Here is an 18982-nt window from a genome sequence, read left to right as displayed (position 1 = left end):
CATACACACAAGAAGACACATACCATCCCAGACACACTCAGACACAGGACACATGCACTCACCTCTTTGTCGTCCCTGGATGCTGCGCAGGGCAAGGATGTTCTGCTCATCAGCCAGGAACTGCCTCATCTTGTGGAAGGGCTCCTTCCCCCGGATGGTTAGTTTATTCCACGGCTTTGGTCTGGCCAATATCTCACTGACTGAGCCCTGGGACAGTCCCAGCACATAGTGGCCAAAAACACGCTGGCCAATGTTGTGCTTGATAAGCTGCTCTTTCACCTGACGGGCGATTTCAGCAGTGTCCATGTCTTCACCATCCAGAACGCTCCCGGTGGTGGCATCCGAGTGGCTGGGAGACGGAGAGGGAGCGCTGCCTGCAGTGCTGCTCCCGTTCACAGGAGCAATGTCTGGGCTGGCAGGTGGAGGCTGAGGGCTACTGGCTGCCAGAGGGATAGCTGCAGAGCCCGGTGTAGAGGTCGGGAGAGAGCTGAGGGTTGGAGTGAATGGGGTAAACAGTAGTGCCCCACTTGGGATTCCAGATGACTCTTGCAGGGCTTTGGAGTAGAAGGTCTGGAGCAGCTGCCGCTGGATAAGGGAGTTCAAAGCCATCTTACCCCCCACCAGAGGGAACACGGGCGGGTAGAAGTCCTGTCCAATGCCCGTGGGAGTAAAAGCGTGTGATTCGCTGCTGGTGGAGGTGGCAGTGTTGAGGGTGTCTGAATGAGTGCGAGACGGGGGAAACGAAGAAGAGGGGAGAGAAAGAGGGGGAGGAGAGGACGAAGATGGGTCGGTGGACGAATTCTCCTCCTTTACTGAAGGCTCTTCTGTCCCTTTTCCCCCGGCTGACCCTACAGGAAAGGTCAAACACACCGTGCATTATGGGGGAGTCAACAAAAAAGGGATTCCAAAAAGAGTATGAGAAAAAAAATACAAATGTAAAAAGTTATCTTAATCAAGTGTTCTGATTTCCTTTTTTGCCAACCCCCCCAGACAAAGTGCCCATGCATTTGTGACTTTAACCTTTCTTGTAAGCCACAGCCTGGAAGAAAACAGAGGACAAGGCAAACAACTAGCAATGTACAATTAGGTCAATGAGTTGGTTCCCTTCTCACAGGTATAAAAGGTCCACACATGCCGAGAGCCACTGGGTCTTCTTATTTGGTGCGTCTTTTTATTGCTGTAGAACTTAATTCAGTCTGTGCATAAATAAGTGACTAAACATACAAATCAAAAACAGACGACTTTTTGTTTTTCTTTTCCAAATATTGCAACTGAAACATAAACTGAATATACATAATATGAAACATTGTAAAGCACAAAAATATTTTAATGAACCACTCGAGCTCTAACATGATTGAGTAAGACAGTATGGTTTTCTTGCAGTGAATGTTAACCAATTCAGAGCTATTCAACTATTCAAGCCCAAAGCCATGACATTTCAAACTTGTACACAGTGTTGCAGAGGGCAGAAGAGCTGATGCAGGGGCACAGCATATTGCCCTTTTACCATCTGCCATCATTGTTCATAATTTTGCTACTGTACGTTTGTTTTTTCGAAACAGAAGAGCACTTCTTTAGATTGCATAGTCACAGTTATATCTATCTATCAAATATTCTCAGAGGAAAGTGTTGGCATTTCTATACAGGCTGTGGCTATGTGTCCGCTTGGTCACAGGCATTTTCTCTTGTGAAACAACATAAAGAGACTTACCACTGAGTTCGGTGTTAGCGATGCGCAGAGCAGCACTCTCAGATTGAAGACTACGGTTCCTTTCTAATAGCAGCACCTCTAATGGTTTGGAGGAGTCCTAAAAACATGGCCATGAGTAAAGAAACATGACTTCTATTGACGAAGCTTTTGTTTTTATTTCCGTTTGTGATTTACCTGGGCAGAGTCTGAAGAGCCAAATTCCATAGACTTGAGGATACTATGAAAAATAATGAAAAACAAACAAGATAAGGATGATTTTGTAATGCAAAAGGTCTATACTAATTCGTCATTGAAGATTTGAGAGCAAAAACTGAAATGTAATATAAATCGCTAAACACAGAAGCAGTATTGGCAACATCATACAACAAGCATCTCACCTCAGCTCCTTCTTCACCTCCTCATAGTCCGCTTGCTTCTGCAGTTTCTCCTCCAGTTCCTAGAAAACATAACAAAAACATATTACAAACTACAATCCATGAAGCTGCGCAGAAGTCAATGAACGAGGCCACTGCTGGGGCGGTGTCGGTACCTTCAGAACAGCAGTCTTGCTACTGAGTTGCTGCTCTAGCTCAGTGATCTGGGAGCCACTGGTCTCTCGGAGTTTGGTCAGGCTGGCCTGCAGTCTCTGGACGTCCTCAACCAGCTGGGCGGTCTCCCGTTCTTTGGCCCTGAGCTCTGCCTCCAGGTTTGAGTTGGATGCTACCTCAGTTGTTTGCTCCTAAACAAAACAAAACAAAACAGTCAATGATACATAAGCATTCAAGTATCAGGTAATATAATGCACTGCTGTAATTTATACTTCATACAATCCTGCTGTTGTTCTTTTATTGTTTATTTTATCTATTTAATATTCTTATGCATGCCCCCTATATCCTTATAGTTTAAAGTTATACAGCTTATTTGTATCTAGATTCTGTGTTATATGTTTTATGTTGCATGTCTGCACCAAGAAAAATTCCATGTCCCTGTGATCCATGTCCCTGTGATCTTGTTCTCAAACCATGGCAATAAAAAACTATTCTGATTCTGATATCCCTCTTAAAGGGTTCTGCAACACTATAACTCACACAATAGTTAATTTTAGGCTGCTTAAAATCAATGTGGCGTTCACGTGTAGCTGCTCGTGGCTCTAATGAGAAATATCTCTGATCACAAGGGATATGAAAATGGTCCAGCTAAACAATACTAAACAATGCTAATGTTGACGCAGCAGTGAATCAGTGGGATGTTGTTACCATGTCAGTGTCGGCCTTGGCTGGGCTTTTGAGGGGCTGAGATTGGTTATTCAAGGACATCTGCTCTCTGAGTGACTCCACCTCCCTTTGAGATGCCTCAGCTCGCTGTAAAGACACACAAATGTTCAATGCAAATCCACTTGACCACATTACACCATGTCCCTGCGTATTTGCTATTTCTTAGGCGTGAATTGTCATCTCAAAGTCTTAAAAATCTGTTACAAATATTTGCTGATAATACATTTCTGGAGACATAGGTGTAACCTCCGCCAGGCTCATAATTATGCCCAAACCTCTTTGCAGTGATGCATACACAACAGTGCCAAGTTGCCATCATTAGGAGTTACAGGGAGCTGATTCCACTGTGTTTCTAATTGCTACCATACTGTGAGTGGTTATTGACAGGGCGTGAGCTGTACTGTTATTCACAGGAAGAAACCCCTATTTTCCATTTTCTCCCTATAAAAGACTACAAAAAGTCTGGGAGTAAGCTGGAGGCCATGTTGTCATCCTCTGTAAACTTCAAGTTAGAAGTGTGAACAGTGCTGGGTGCATTGTGTGTGCAGGGAGGGGGGGGGTCGGTTTGAGCGCCAACCTTTAGGCTAATATTAACATTACATGCCTATGCTACCCCTTTAGCCACAAATCAGACTCTTGGGCTAATAATGAAAGTTAACAACAATGACATTAACGGAACCACAAGAATATTTATAACACCGGGGCAGAGTGCACAACAAAGGCCATTTCGATGGATGGATTTACATGTTGCGCACAGGCACAGAGAAGAAGACTCGATTGGCAAAAGCTTTTAAAATACAAAATGATTTAAGCCGCGTGTGTAATGTTACCTGATTTGCTCTTTCAAGGTCTGTCATCACCATCTCAATTTCATCAGCCCTGAAAATAAATGCAATTATTGTAGTAAGTGCGGATAAAAAGTGAGAAATGCTTCAACAAAAAACAGAAACGGTGCACAAAACAAAACCAAGGTGAAGTGTCTTGTTTCCGGCTCCTGTTTAATGAAATGCTGGTCCATTAGGCTACAGTCTAAATTTCACCTTAATCCATTGATTGTGAACTCCCTAACCCAAACAGCTTGTATGTGCGTGCATTCCTGTATTTAAACAGTGCTCCTCAGTGCATGTGCGTGTGTGTGTATATATGTGTGTGCGTGTGTGTGTGTGTGTGTGAGGACATGCACCATTGTAAGCCCCTAAACCCAGGCCACACTAAAACAGAGGGATTACATTAATAGAGCTCTAAGTCCTAATACAGCAGACTAATCTGCTATGAAGCTGTGCGATTGTGTCTGACTAATGGTCTGGATGGAGGCCATGGTTCACCTCTCACTTGCTGCAGGTCATAGAGCAAAAGTACATCCCATAACACCACTTTTGACTTACAAAAATTACTTTACACAAGAGCTGTGCAACTGAACTTTAATCGAACCGTGATCAAATCTATTGCCAATCTGAGCGATCAGGATGAACTCTCAGCCTCCTGTAGCAGAAACAGCTCATTGTTTGGAGTTTGACTTGGAGGATTAAAAGGGAAAGTATTTTGTGTTGAATGAAGTGAACAAGTAAAATCAGAAAACAAAAACACTTTCTATCTAAAATTAAAAAAATAAAATCAAGCTGTATGAATGTAAGGCAGCAAATGGTCATTTTTATGTATTTATTGCCATATTGCCATGCCTTTAATTACTTTTCCTGTGACATGTTTTAAGATAAGATAAGATAAGCCTTTATTGATCTCACAATGGAGAACTTTACTTGTCACATACAGCTCTTAGAGACACTCAGGGTGTGCAAATATGCCGAAAATGTGAGAAAATAAACAAAAAAACAATTAAATAGTAAAATAGTGGTATCTTGTGTACAATGATTACCAAGGACTTTGTGGGGAAAAAAGTATAAACAGTAAATAATGAAGTAAACAAACTGCTGCAATGCTTGCAATGAAGACAACAATGTAAAGATACATTTGGATTAAGAATTAGTTGTATATTCATTGATCAAGCTTACATTGAATCTACTAGTCACCATGCTATAGTTAAGTATGCCAAGTCATACACATGCATCGGATGCTTTGTTTAGAGCTTTGTTTACACGCATTGTGCAGTACTGAGTGCACAGGCGCAGAGACATATGTGCGCTGCTTCATCCATTAAGACATTTTATTTCTCTTCAGCCCTTTGATGGTGAACCCAGTAACCCATGCCGCCTTTGTATTTGTGTGTCACAGAAGCAGAAACAGTGTTATGTCCCATAGGCCTGAGCAGAACTGATTTGAATGTGTTTAACAAAACAGACACACTTGATATTAGGTCAACATTGTGCCACGGGCCATGTAGCAAAAAGAATCTGATGTGGGTGGGAGAGCTTTTCACTCTGCTTTTATTCTTTGCCTAACAGTTAAAAGGATCTAGTACGCATTTAAGCAACATAATAGTTCACTACCTCACAAGCTTTTATCCTGTCTTAAGCTACAGTGCGCAGGCCCACGTCGTGCCCAGCTCTCGCACACACACAAATGTGAGGTCAGAGAGCCAACAGAAAAGCTTGTAATGGAGAGTGTTTATGGGTAATGCAACCCAAATACCCCACACTGCTGCTCCAAATGTGATCATTTAATCAAAGTACAGATGCACAAAGTCTTCTTAAATAACCTTTGGATTTGGTTGTATTTGGGAATTATAAAGGCAGAGCTCGAGGCTGAGGGCCAAAGCAGATCACAGGGAAGGGATTTTCGACATATCCTGATACTGTCAGTCACTCGTTAGCCGTCGGTGGCCAACCGAAAGAAATATCAAAGTTAATTTAAAAACATGACTATGCTAAATGGGTTTTTAAGAATCAGACTTCAGCCAACCCACTTATATTGTTCACAAAGTCGCCTCAGACAGGAAGACCGTAGTGGAGTTATTGTCCGTAACTATTTGGAAAGCTAATGACCCAAAAATATATTAAGAAGGCACTGCTGGATTATTGAAATTTGCTGCTCTAGTTGTGTGCAATAAATACTATCTAATTAAAAGAACTTAAAAGAGCTCTTTCAAAACCAGAGGAAACGCGTTGCACCCCCACACAAACCGTCTTCAAATCCCGCTCAAACACATACTTGGAGTCACTTACACTCTTTTGTTGCATGAAAGCCAGTGGGTGCACCCAGTGACATCAGTGGAGTTCTGAGTGGAGCCCGGAGCCTCTAAGCCCCTACTGTACTTGCTCCGTTTGAGACAAGGCCTTTTCATCTGTTATCTCCCTTCTCTTTGCTCGCTCACTCTCTGTCCTTTCCCCTCAACCCCTCTCTTCCCTCTGCCCTACACCTCTCTCATCTCTCGCCCGCTCTTCCTCGGCCTCTGTCCTCAGCGCCAGCAGGATATTCCCCCTGATTTAGATTTTCATTTCCCTCCTCTATTGCACCGTTATCCCCTCTTCCTCACTGTAGCCCGCAGCCCCTGACTTGCTTTTTGCCCTCCAGCTTTCATCACTCCATTCCTTTTCTTCCTTGGCTCTCTCCACATTGCGTTTTCACAGCGTGTTACCTTGGGGATTTCAAGGAGGCTTAAAAAGAAGCTCGCTGTGTGAGTGCATCTATGTGCGAGCCATTTTGTCTGTGCGCCTCAGCTGGACACGGGGCAAAAAAAAAAAAAGATCTATTGACTGCAGCCTAATTATCAGCAATTAAATGCTTTCCCCAAAATGGTTATCAAGGGTCTATACACGCACATGTTGGTGCATAAACACGGGTTAGGCTTCCACACCCACACCGCATCCTGTGGGGGCGGGGATCAATAGATCATTAATCTTTAACATGGACTAAACGGGTAAAATGCGGCCAGTCAGAGCCTCACAGCGCGAGCACAGAGAGGGGGCTACATCTGCACAGCCCACAGCCTCAGAGCTCAGCAGCAGTTACCGAATTCTCAGGGAGTGTGTCTGTCCACTCGAGTGTGTGTGTGTCTTAAAAGGCAGATTACCCAAATGCAGCAAGAGGATGGGGGATTTGTCACGCAATGTCCTCCTTAGTGGGATGTTTAAAAGCAAGTATCGGTGTGTGTCTGCGCATGTGTGTGTGTGTGTGTAAAAAGGTGACTTACGTCTATATGATTTGTGTTTTGCTGTGCCAAAATATACACTCTCAAAGGGTTAAAAGTTGTGTTCAGCCAAACACTGGCGATTTGCTCAGCCAAGCAGTAAACGGGGGAAGGACTCCAAGGACTGGGAGGGTGCAGGGTTAGAGAGGGTTTGTGTGTGCTTTAAAGCGTTGCATTAAAATTTCAGATCACAGCACGCCACATAGTCAAGGACCCTGACTGCCCGAGGCTTATGAGTGAGTGAGCGCGTGTGTATCTGAATGCGTGTGTGTAGGAGCGTGTGTGTGGGGAATGGGAGCGCATGTGTTTATTAGCTTCCTCAACCAAATGGGCACTTGTACGTACAGTATGTGTTTTTACAGAATGTTGTGTTCTGACTTACAAAAACAGGCCATAACGGACAAACGGGGAAATTCAGTGCAAAGGATCAGGAAAAGAAAAGAAGCCGTCTCCCATAACATCCAGCCGAGTTGAAAGAAGGCACCACTACAGTATATAAAACCTATTGATCGATGCAATTACACTACATGCACCGTCTTCCTGTGGCCTTTACTCGTTTGAGCAAACGTCACAAGAGAAAAGATGCTACATGTGAGTGAAGAAGCCAGAAAAGGGAAAATGTGTTGTGAGGAAAAGAAGATCGATCTGTTTTTAACAGCCAATCAATTTAACAACTCTGTTAATGGAGAGGCATGGTGAGTTTGGGGCATGGTAAATAGGGTGAGTGAAAGTAAAGCTGATACTGCTGTACTTTCTGTACACCGTGGCCTTGAGCAGTGCACCTGAAGGATAAAGGATGAACAATAATGCTCATATGGGGATCTGAGTAACTAAATAAACAGATCTGTTTTTACAGAATAATAGTAGCTCTGAGCCAGGTTCGATCTCTTCTGTTTTGTTCTGCAATGATACATTTTGCGAGTGGCCCTTGTGTTTAGTGCAGACGTGGAAATGGTGTTGGATCTTTTCTAGCTGCTACCATAAAAAAAGGTAAGGTTAACACTCTATAATAATGAAATGTAATAATCTTTTGTAGGGGATATAAAATATACCTTTTCTTACAGTTGTGATTTCATATAATTATGCGTGATTAACAACACAGAAAGTCTCCCTCAGTACGGAGTGGGTCATACTGTATTTACAGAGGATGAGTAATGCTGGTTTTGGTCACTGCTGTGCATTATGAGAGACTCTCCAGCTGCTGCAGAACAGCTTCTTGAACTCAACACACAAAAGTGAAATACATACTTTGCTGTGGCTTCCTCATCACACTTTGTCTTCAAATCGAAGAGTTCGGCCTGAGTAGTTTCAAGTGCTGTTAAAAAAAGAAAATAAAAATCGTTTGTGTGATAACCTCATGACTAAATACAGATTTAAAATCCTTTGCAGGAGCCAGAATGCACAGGGGGGGGCAGGTACCTGTCTGTAGGGACTGAACCTTATGTTCTGCCTCTTCCAACCGCGACGACATGGAGTCCTGGTTCTCCTGAAGTTTCCTACATAGTGAAGAAGACGGCAAACTTAATGATATTCAGACAGTCAATTTTGGGCACAAACTTTGTGACAAATTCAACTTTACTCCATTTTTCCCACCATTTCTGAAGTGTTTTTTCCCACTAAAATCCTCCCAACACAACCCACTCCTCATTAAGCAGCCCTATTAGGCAGGAATGTCTGGCCACTGGGGCACACACTGCACCCAGGGGGGAGAGAGAGAGTGAGCGAGTGAGCAAAGACTGAGTGAGTGGGGGAGGGGTGACACTAACCACAAGGATAAAATAGATTCATTCTTACCATATAAAAAGTTAGGCTCTGCAGAGAAATTGCCACTGCGTGTAAAAACATCAATAATCTAGCACAAAGACGGTCTTTATGGCACTCTTTGATGCCCCCCTTCCCCGCCAATCTGTCTCTCCTGTCATCTCTATTTTTTTGCCCTCTACTTCATCCTTTCATCTCCCGCTCCCTCGTTCCCCCGCTCCTTGCAGGATAAATGCATCAGAGGTGCCATCCATTTACTGCCCCTCTCAGACACAGGAAGTCAGCTCTTGGCAGACAGGAAGAAGCTTATAAAACACTGACGTACAGGAAATACAGTTGGACAATTGATCTTTTGCTATACATCTAAACGCAGTAATGAACTCATGGTGGCAAACAAAGTGATTAGAAAGATTCAACATAATATATCTCGATTTTTTGTAATCTTTTGGAAGTTTTAGGACAACTTATGCTGTTTTCATGTTTCTCCATACACAGAACAATGAACTAGATATGGTACAAAAACGCCAGCCCAGTGCACTCACCTCTCTTTTTCTGCATAGTCGTTGTGTAGCTGCAATTGTTTTTCCTGGGCCAGATTCTCAGCTTGGTTTTTTAGCGACTGCTCATATTCACGGATTTTCTCCTTCAACGTTTTAATCGTGACCTCTGGAAGAAGAAAAAAGAAAATGCACAAAGACAGTCAGTCAACACAGGAAAAGTCAGTATAACCTCCGAGGAACTGCCATTTTCAAAAAAGCTAAAAAGAATAAAAAGAGTCGATGTATTTCTGTAAGAGGTGTTAATCTGTGGAACGACCTGGAAGATCAGTTGAAACAGTCCCAAACAGTCAAAGCTTTCAAAAAGTTGCTTAAAGCTTCTAAAATTCAAGAATATATAAGCTTAGGAGGAATAAAGTAAGAAAAATAAATACAAAATAATAATGATGACATGATATAGTTTCAACTAAATTAACTTAAAACAAATGTATGTATACATATTTGTTGGAATATTGAAATTTATGTTACTAACTTCAGATACATGCTTTTTTCTCTTCTGTTTAACACTTGATATTGTTCATTATTAATGTCTGTTTTGTTTTTGTTTTCTCTCGTTGAAGTCTGTAAACTGGGTTAGGCGTTATAAGTTTTCACTTCAGCCTAAACCCTTTCGGTCGTGTTGTCCACAAAGAATTGGAAATGTATTTACGTTTAAAGGAATGAACAGACCGAATAAACTACTACTACTACTAAAGACAGGCCATGAAAAAGAGATCAAAAGTAAAACACATTTACGTTTTCTAATCCATCTCCAAGTATTGTATATTTAAAGTGACTTCACAGAAAGTGCAATAAAGTGTCTTCAGATCGTTTTCAGACCCCTTTTAATTATTTACACTTTTGTTATGTAACAGTCTGACACAAAACAATTACAGTTTTTAATATTCTCTACAAAGATGTGCAGTCTAGGACCCGGTTTCAGGTGAATTAACCAATCAGTGAATGAGAAAACATGAAAAATAACTAATAAAACTCACACCGAAGACTCAGATTACTATCAAATGCGAGCTGTATGTGATCCCGTGTCTTGTGTTTACTTCCGCACTGCTGTTGTAGGAAGAAAACATGGATAGAAATACAGTGTGTGGCCTTGGTAGTGCATCGATGAGACCGAGGTTGGATGAGTGTGACCAGTCTGAAGTCGCATTGCAAAGGATCAGATGTGTATCAGATTTAGGACATATCCAAGTGGCCTGGGTCACGTGCGAAAACATCGGATCGGTGTCGTTCAGACTGTCATGAAAAGATCAGATAGAGGCCGAACAGGGGTAAAAAAAAAAACTTTAGCCTATAGTCTGAACGAAGCCTTCTTTAATTACAAGTGAGGAAAGTTATGCAATTAGTTCTGAACGGATGAACCGGATTTTTCATGGAGTCGTCCGCACTTTAGGAAAGTGTTGAAACATCCTGGATAAGGGGTTGGTTTCGAGTCTCAGACGCTTGTGTTTTGGAACAGAAAGTTTTGGCTGGCCAGGCTTTTAAAATAAAAAATGTAAATGATTTAAAAAAATATGGCGGGGGGGAGGAAAACAAAAATTTAGAGTGACATTCAGAGCCCATACAAGGTGTCCGGTTTCTGAACATGCATAAAAGTTTGGGTAAATGGCGGTAAATGGCCTATGGCGCAGACTAGTAGCCTCCCTTCCGTTAGTCTCCCTCAGGGCAGCTGTGGCTACAATACAGGTGAAGCTCGGAAAATTACAATCTCGTTAAAAAAGTGCATTCATTTCTGTTATTCAACTGTGAAACTAATACATGATAAACTCATTACATGCTAAGTGAGATATGCAGCCTTTATTTGTTATAATTTTGATTATTATGGCTCACCTTGTATCACCTTGTAAAAAAAACTAAATTAAAAATCTCATAAAATGGACAATAATCATCAAAATTATAACAAATAAAGGCTTGACATAGGTCACTTTGCAAGTAATGAGTCTATATCAAATATTAGTTTCACATTTTCAGTTGAATTACAGAAATAAATGAACTGTTTAACGAGTTTCACCTGTAGTAGCTTGCAAAAAGCGCTATATGAAACTGATGCATCCAGTATCAGATTTCAACATAATCTCATAGGAATGAATGGAGGAGTAGCAACAACACTTCATGATATCCAGCCTCTGTCAGCGCAGCAGCTCGTGTCCATCTTTACTGTCATGTCTAGTATCTGGAATATTTACCACTGACTAAAGGGTATAGGCAGTTAGCACTACATTAGCTCTGAAACCCCATAACCTGCTGATGGCTAAACAAGCAGAGCATATCGAGGCCTGGAGTAAATCCTGCACATAACTGGGGTAATAAATAGGCCTTGAAATGTGTGTGTGAGTTTCCCAGTGAAATGTATAAGTGAGTGAGACAATGATAAAGAGCAATGCTGCCCGCTGCCTTTGACTGAGGGCTCTTAGCACTGGCAGTGTGTGTGTATGTGCATGTGATTTAAACTCCAGCCTCACCGCCCTGACACATAATCAATAGAGGAGAGTCCCCTCAGAGCCCTCTTACCCCTTAACTGCTTAACTGAACTTTAAACATTTAGGTTGCAGGGATCAATGGCCTCTGCACTGTTCCTGCGTGTGTGTGTACGTGTGTGTGCGGGCCGGTCCGCGTGTGTATAACAGGAGAGGGAGTTCCACAGAGTGTTTTGGGGTTTAAATATCCCCCGCATCTATTGAGGCGGGAAGGAGGGATAAAGGATGAGGGAACAGGAAAATCAATGGCAGAATGGAACCCTGCCGCTATCGAGCTGTTCCAATTAACTCTCGCGGAGCAAAGGGAGATTCCAAAACATACCCCGCGCCCTCCCTCACGCCTCCCCCTTTGACTGAAATTACACCACTTTTATTGCCGCTTCTCACTCATCCCACAGCCTTTGTCACTTTTTCCAGCTTTCTTAGCCTGTCGTCTTTTATTTATGAAACTGCGCCCCTTCCCCCAGAAATCTATTTAAAATGTAAAACCTTGTACATTTTGTGTTTTTAAATAATTGATTGATATCAAAATATGGTCAGTTGGCCCAGTTTCTGATAGAGGAATTTATACTAACTACAAACTAGAATAAAAGTATTGCATTTACATTGCAGTTTTTTGCACATAAAGTCATCTCTTTGTCAGACGATGACAGGGCTGCACTAATAATTACAATCAATAACTCCAAATTAAAAAAGCTAATCTGTCCTGTACCGTTTTCAGTCCATATGGATTTATTAAGTAAAAGACTTGGTAACCTGGGTTAGTGTTTGAGGAACACATGATGTGATTATTATACAAGTTTGCAGTTTGAACAACAATAGAGCGGTTCATCTTTAATGTGTGTTTAGTTTTTGGTGAATGTGAACTGAATTTTATTATAAAACCTATATAGCAAAGCTAATCTAAAAAAAAGCTAAACTTTTCTCCCCCAAATTTGTTCACCTCTAGGTGGCAGTAAAAACAAATTGTGGGTATATGAATAATGTTTTTCTGACCTTGGTTCTTGACCTCTGCAAACTCTTTGTTGTAGTCCTCCAGTGTCTCTCGGAGTTTGCTGTTCTCTGTCTCAATGTCGTGCATCCTCTGGAGCTTCAGCTGCAGCTGCTGAGCCAGCTCCAGCACAGGTAGAGGATCTGCCAGAGAACACACACTCCATTAACACTGGTCAAAGCGCATTACACAAACAGCACCGGAGTTAGCCCCGAATAACAGTGTCCAAGCCCCTGTGAGAGCAAGTGTTTGCCCTGGTGAAATGTCCTTCAGCGTGGCCATGAATCTAACAAGTCCAGAAGCACTGTACTGAGGATAACCCTGGCCTATGATCTCCCTGCGGAAATCCACTCGAGCAAAGACCAAAATATAACAGCTCTGGCCTGTTATGAAGTTGACAACTGCGAAAGCTCAAAACTGAAATTATATCAGCTCTTTATCAGAACAACTACTGCAAATATGTACAATGTTTAGATACAATAAAGGCCCTTCGCTGATTAGTAAAAGGACTAAGAACTCCCACATTGTTTACAGAACACAGACAGGAAAGGTCACAGTTAGTTCTCACGAACTGTATCAAACAACTTTATCCATTGATTCTATTGAACGATACAGTTATCACACTTTGTATCATCAAACTACAGTCAGGGAGCCAGATAAACCTCTTATGTTGTATTGGAAAAACAAAGAGCCCTCTGCTGACACAGCAGAGATGAGAAAACACACCTGTGGCAGATTTAGGCTCTGATCAACTGTTGACAGTGATGCAGATTAGTAAAAACAAGAGACAGCCACATGTGGACATGGCAGCACCATGTGGAGCAGCAAAAGGTAAACAAGAAATTAAAGAGAGAAAAATTTACACAAAAACAACTTTCTGAAGATATTTTACCAAAGTCTCTGTGAACACAGCAGGGTTAACTGCCAGTGTGATGAAGAGAGGCCTGTCAGTCAGGCCAATCACATCTGATTGGTGCTCATGGGTGGCAGACTGGTGACAGGCAGCCAAGAGACGCGGGCGACGCTCATCAGCATGCCAGCGAAAAGAGCAGTTTGTGTGTGTGTTTATGCATGTTGTGGAGATAAGAGGAACTGACAGCTTACAGCTGGGGGTAAAGACTGTACGTGTGTGTGCGCCTCATGTCTGACGCAGTTAGATATCTTAACTATGCTAATGAGAGATCAGCAGAGAACGATTGGGGAATTTCATGCTGATTTTGTGCCGTCAAGGTGACACAGCATGCACTGCTCTGTTCTCACAAAATCACCCATACTCTTCTCACGCTTAACAGTCTGATAGAAATAAAACATCAAGGCACAACTGTGCGCCTTGAATGTGGTCTCATATCTGCCATGGCGCCCTTGAAAATCAACTTTCTCTGTTATCAAACCTTTGTCCTTCTCATAGACTCACTGCAAACCAACAGTAGTCCGTTAAAAGCAGTTTGACTTAAGGGCCACTGGTGCTGAACACTCTCGCCAGACACCTTTAATCTAAAGCAGAGCACATTAGTGTGACTAACCAGGCCTTCAGCTGATAGAAGACAGAACAAAACACGCTGTTTCCTCTTTCAAGACTGTGCATTAGTCAGGCTGCTGTGTGTCTGCGTGCGTATGTGCATCAAGCATTACATCATTGTCTCGCTGCAAGTTAAGAATAGCCCCGTCAGAGCTGCCGCTGACTTATTGGGAGCAGTACAATCCAAAGATATTACTGTAGGTCTATCCATGTGGGAATATGATGACCTCCTTACGCTATAGATGAACTCCACTCTTCTCTCATTCCTACATACACAGGATCCCACACAGCTGAATATCTAGAACCTGTTCTGTGCATGTGCGTCTGCTCTTTGTGCACTGAACGGCTCTTCATCCTTCGGAGCAGCCGATCGTGGGTGTACTTGTCAGCTACATCAGGAGGCACCTTCTGCTAAGATCCACTGAAGGCAACACCGGTGGGAATGAGATCTCCAGGGGAAACATTAAGGCACACCACACGCTTGAGAGGACAGTGGCTAGGTTAAGCTCTTCACTGTAGGTGCCGTCTTCCAACCAAGCAAAGGGTTGATCCATGTGATTAACTTGGAGCATTTTTTTAATATGGGTGCGTCAGTCTGCATGCTGGCAACAAGCAGCGGAAAACTGAGGCTGAGGAGCACGACATGCTCATTACCTGAGACAAAAGGGAGAACCCCACACACCATCAGGTCTAAAGCCAGCTGAGCAATATATATGGTCAGTATATTATTACGAGAGCATGATTACACAAGGTCTGACAGCAACAACTCTGCCTGCAACTGTAGTACCAGCAGTCGAGCTATTATGGGCATAAACATCAGTGATTTCACATTGTTATTGAAGTGCTTTCTGTTTTTTACAGCAAATAATCAGTGAGAAAGTTTGTACTGTTTGCATCTTGTATATGAACTCAGCAGGAAGATCGTTGCACGACTGGAGTTTTCAAACCAAATCAATCAACTCGTATAGTCGGTAGAATTAGAATTTATCAACTAGATGAGATGGACTAAAAACAGAGGATGATGCAACACATTGATTTGATTGAAAGTTATATTGTTAAACTGCCTTGTTTGTTTAGCTGCATGACTTTTCGGTGCGGCAAAATTAGTCCTATTTGATCCAAACAACTAAAGGTCCCTTTTCTTTGATAGATCTCTGTGCCCATATCCTTTGCACTGTTATATCAGACTGGCTTTTACAGGTAGCCTCCATTTTACACACAAAGGTCATTCCAAACAGTATTTCAATTCAACACATTTAGATCGGTAGCTCTCAAACTTTTCACACCAAAGTGCCACTCCATCAGACATCGCAGGCTTCAGACTGACGGACACAGAGTACACCAGCTTGGTAATTGTTTGCGGCTTAGCTTTTGTATATATCATTGTCATAGTTACCTGGGACATCAATTATTTTTTTGTAGACGTTCAAGAAGGCGGCCTCTGCTTCTTTACTCCTCTTACTCAAGGCATCAATCTGCAAAAGAAGAGTTACGTCAGACCAGACAGACACATCAACACAAACTATAAGCAGGCCCATTAATTTGCGCGGCCAGCGGCAGAGTGGTCTGCATATCGGTCCATCCGCACTAGGTGCTGGTATGTTTGCATGCAATCAGGGGGGATGTCTTGACGGTAGCTGCGTTGGTGTTTCCTTCCCGCAAAGTCAGTTCAGCTGTTCCACCGATGAGTGATGCGTTTCGTTTGTCCGTCTGTCTATCCGGGGCTAAAAGTCTCCCAAGTCCGTGTGTGTGTCCCTGCTCGTGTGTACGTGTGTGTGTGTGTGCGTGTGTGTGCACTCGTTTCCCCTCCAGCACGCTGACATCATTAAACAGCTGGCTCAGTCTTTCCAGCCACAGCGGGGGCAGATTATTCAGTCAGCTCTTAGCCGGCAATACAGTGCAGATCCATTACCGATGCAGCCATTAACGCACGGGGCCACGGCATGCGTTCCATCACCGATAATATTGAAATGGACAGGCATTAGAGCGGATCCATAAGAGATTAATTATGAAATCATACCGGAGAGAGGAACTTTTTACCGCGTCAGCAGCGAGCGTGCTGTCTGCTGTAGCCGCTGTCACACTTAGGCACGAGGCGCAGACAGAGTAGGCGAAAAGACATCTGAAATCGAGTCGAAATTGAGGGAAGCAGATGCCAAATAAAGACATTCAGATGGTGCTACTGTACTGGGCAGCGCTACAGCTGACTCGTCTGGCTCGCGCACACAGACTAAACAGGGCTGCGCGTCTGTTCCAACTCCTCCAGCAGCACGTTCAACTCGGAGAATAAAGACAAAAGCCGTTACACGTCCAAATATAAAGACTTCACATTCCCAGCCAAGCCAGTAGTGCAGTTGATGGGTGGTTTAGGGGTTTTTGCCACTGTAAACAGAGCGGGCTACATGTAATACTGCCTGGGCTCCTATGGGAACCTAATAAATCTCCTCAGATGGCTTTGATTCATCTGTAGTTTTTTAGCCGCAAAACATCTGGACCCGAACACACTGGTGCCAGCACCCCTCCCGCTATCCCCCTCTATTCCTCCACGTCTTTCTGCAAATTCTCCCTCCTGTCACTTCCCCGTTCTGACTCATGTTATTTTCCTCAGTCTTTTTTTTGTTGTTGTTATTTTTTCAGGGACCATCTCTCTCACGTGTGTCTTTGTCACACAGCCACAATATAATCGCCAAATAATCATAATGGCAATATTATGTGAAGTAATGGCCTCATTGCAAGAAGCTGGGATATGTCAGCTGGTCTTACTCCTGACTTAGCTTCACAGATTCTTTATTCTAACTACAAAACAAACATTAAAACAAGTTCAGTTTTAAGTTAACCTCTTAATCGCCACCTGAACCGTGTGCATTTTCTCCAGTTTGGCTTTACCCAAATCTAAAAGCAACAAAATAGCGATGAAAATGAGGATGAAAATGCAACAATAATGGGCAACACTTTATTTTACAGTACCCTTGATACATTGTACCTAACTAAATTTAGTACAATGTAATGTGCTCTGTAACAAAGTGTAATAACTCGTCTCCTATTACATTATGTACCTACAAAGTACTAATACAAGTTATTCCATTGTGTATCTAACCCGTAGGTACAAGTTATTACCGATTGTTACAGTGTTAGTGTAAAATAAAGTGATACCCAATAATGTTATAACAAAAAGCAACGAAAATGCGGGAAAAAGTGACAAAGAAGCAACTAAAACGTGCCAGAAAAGCAGCAAAAATGTGACAAAAACACAACAAATTTGACACTTTATAATGTGACAAAAATGCGGCAACGTGACAAAAATATTGCGATCACTATTGTAGGTCTTAGCTTTCAAATGAGACATTAGACTGTTGCCCTGTAGTTGAGAAGGTTTTAGATTTGAGTAAAGCCGTACTGGAGAGAATGTGCTTGGTCAAGGCCGGGGTTAAGTGTCAGTAACTTTGCTCCATTTTTTTTTTCCAAACTTGAATTCAATGAAACGTACGTTGTTGAAATGGATTTGTAGACTATTTGCAATAAAATTATTTCAATATCTTTAAAGACAGTTACTGCAAGACTCATATTGTGCAGCCCTACAATATTGTGCTGCTCCTTAAACGTTACATTGTGCAACACTAACCTGCCGTGCTAGATGACACTGAACAATCACAATCCTTAACCGAGAGGCCACTAATGGGAGATTACAGACGGTAAGCACTAGCTCTCTTACACGACACATGAAAACCTTTTCTATGTGTGCAAAGAGGACGCGTATCATTATGTCTGTCTTTTGATAAAGTGACTCCCAAGCCCTTGCATATAGTCGCAAATCAACTGAAAAGTAATGAAGGAAGCCAGCTGCATGACTGTACAATGACTGGGCCAAGGTCAGTGGTACACAGCTTTATATAGCGCAACATGGGAGGCAGGAAATAGACGTTTAATATAGGACACACCCTACAGTTAGAGGCAGGTTAACTGCAGGACCAGAGCCATTAGGAGAGACCACCCAGAACTCGCAAATACAAGGCCACTCTTTCCAACTTCAGCTCTTTTAACCAATCCCAATGACATCTGCTATTACACGCTCCCATTCACTCACACACCCAGAGAAAACAAATGAAGTGCTACAAATGATATAGCCGGTATCAGAAGGTTACCGATGAGAAGTGCTTGCAATTGCAAAAGGTATCCCTGACACATCCACACACAAACACGCACGCACGTACGTCAGCACCTTCGCCACCATCACTCAGCACCGCCTCGGCCCCATATCAGAGCCGCGGTGTGTGAAGGGCATCGGGCTGACCTGCGCCTATGTGTGTGTGGCCCCAGTGGAGTCAGATAAGGGAAGGCTATGGGAAGCACAGACTGAAGCATTGGATAATGGAAAAGCTTATCTGATCGATGGACCAACAAGGAACACCGAGCACGCAACGTACACACAAACACGCTTACATGCGCAGCCAGAACCTGTTTTACCAAACCAAAGCCCAGTGAAAAACTACTCTAACTGGTAATATTCGTAACCACCAGGCCTCCCCATTTCAATGACAAAGATAAAACATACTATGAGGAGCCGCTTCTATTGGTCGGGCTTAAATTGTTGTTGCACTTTCCATAAGTTTGGTCAGGGTTTGAGCTCCAGGG

The 18982-nt window shown here is 42.7% G+C and overlaps 1 protein-coding gene across 2 annotated transcripts in view; it reads right to left on the bottom strand.

Annotated features, from left to right (window-relative positions):
- Positions 1 to 18982, bottom strand: part of cux1b (cut-like homeobox 1b) — a 51091-nt gene that overhangs the window by 10465 nt on the left and 21644 nt on the right. For both annotated transcript variants that reach the window (XM_079554274.1, XM_079554275.1), the window contains exons 4-15: positions 15747 to 15825; positions 12837 to 12974; positions 9352 to 9475; positions 8468 to 8544; positions 8297 to 8363; positions 3795 to 3843; positions 2947 to 3051; positions 2241 to 2429; positions 2089 to 2147; positions 1886 to 1928; positions 1712 to 1808; positions 63 to 848 (exon numbers count right to left, since the gene is read on the bottom strand). In XM_079554274.1, the coding sequence (XP_079410400.1) occupies positions 63 to 848; positions 1712 to 1808; positions 1886 to 1928; positions 2089 to 2147; positions 2241 to 2429; positions 2947 to 3051; positions 3795 to 3843; positions 8297 to 8363; positions 8468 to 8544; positions 9352 to 9475; positions 12837 to 12974; positions 15747 to 15825 (1813 nt within the window). The remainder of the gene's footprint in view (positions 1 to 62; positions 849 to 1711; positions 1809 to 1885; positions 1929 to 2088; positions 2148 to 2240; positions 2430 to 2946; positions 3052 to 3794; positions 3844 to 8296; positions 8364 to 8467; positions 8545 to 9351; positions 9476 to 12836; positions 12975 to 15746; positions 15826 to 18982) is intronic.

This window comes from Gobius niger (assembly GCF_951799975.1).
Source record: "Gobius niger genome assembly, chromosome: 1".
NCBI lineage: Eukaryota > Metazoa > Chordata > Actinopteri > Gobiiformes > Gobiidae > Gobius > Gobius niger.
Note: the sequence above shows the minus strand (reverse complement) of the source record. Positions and strands in the feature narration are given on the sequence as shown.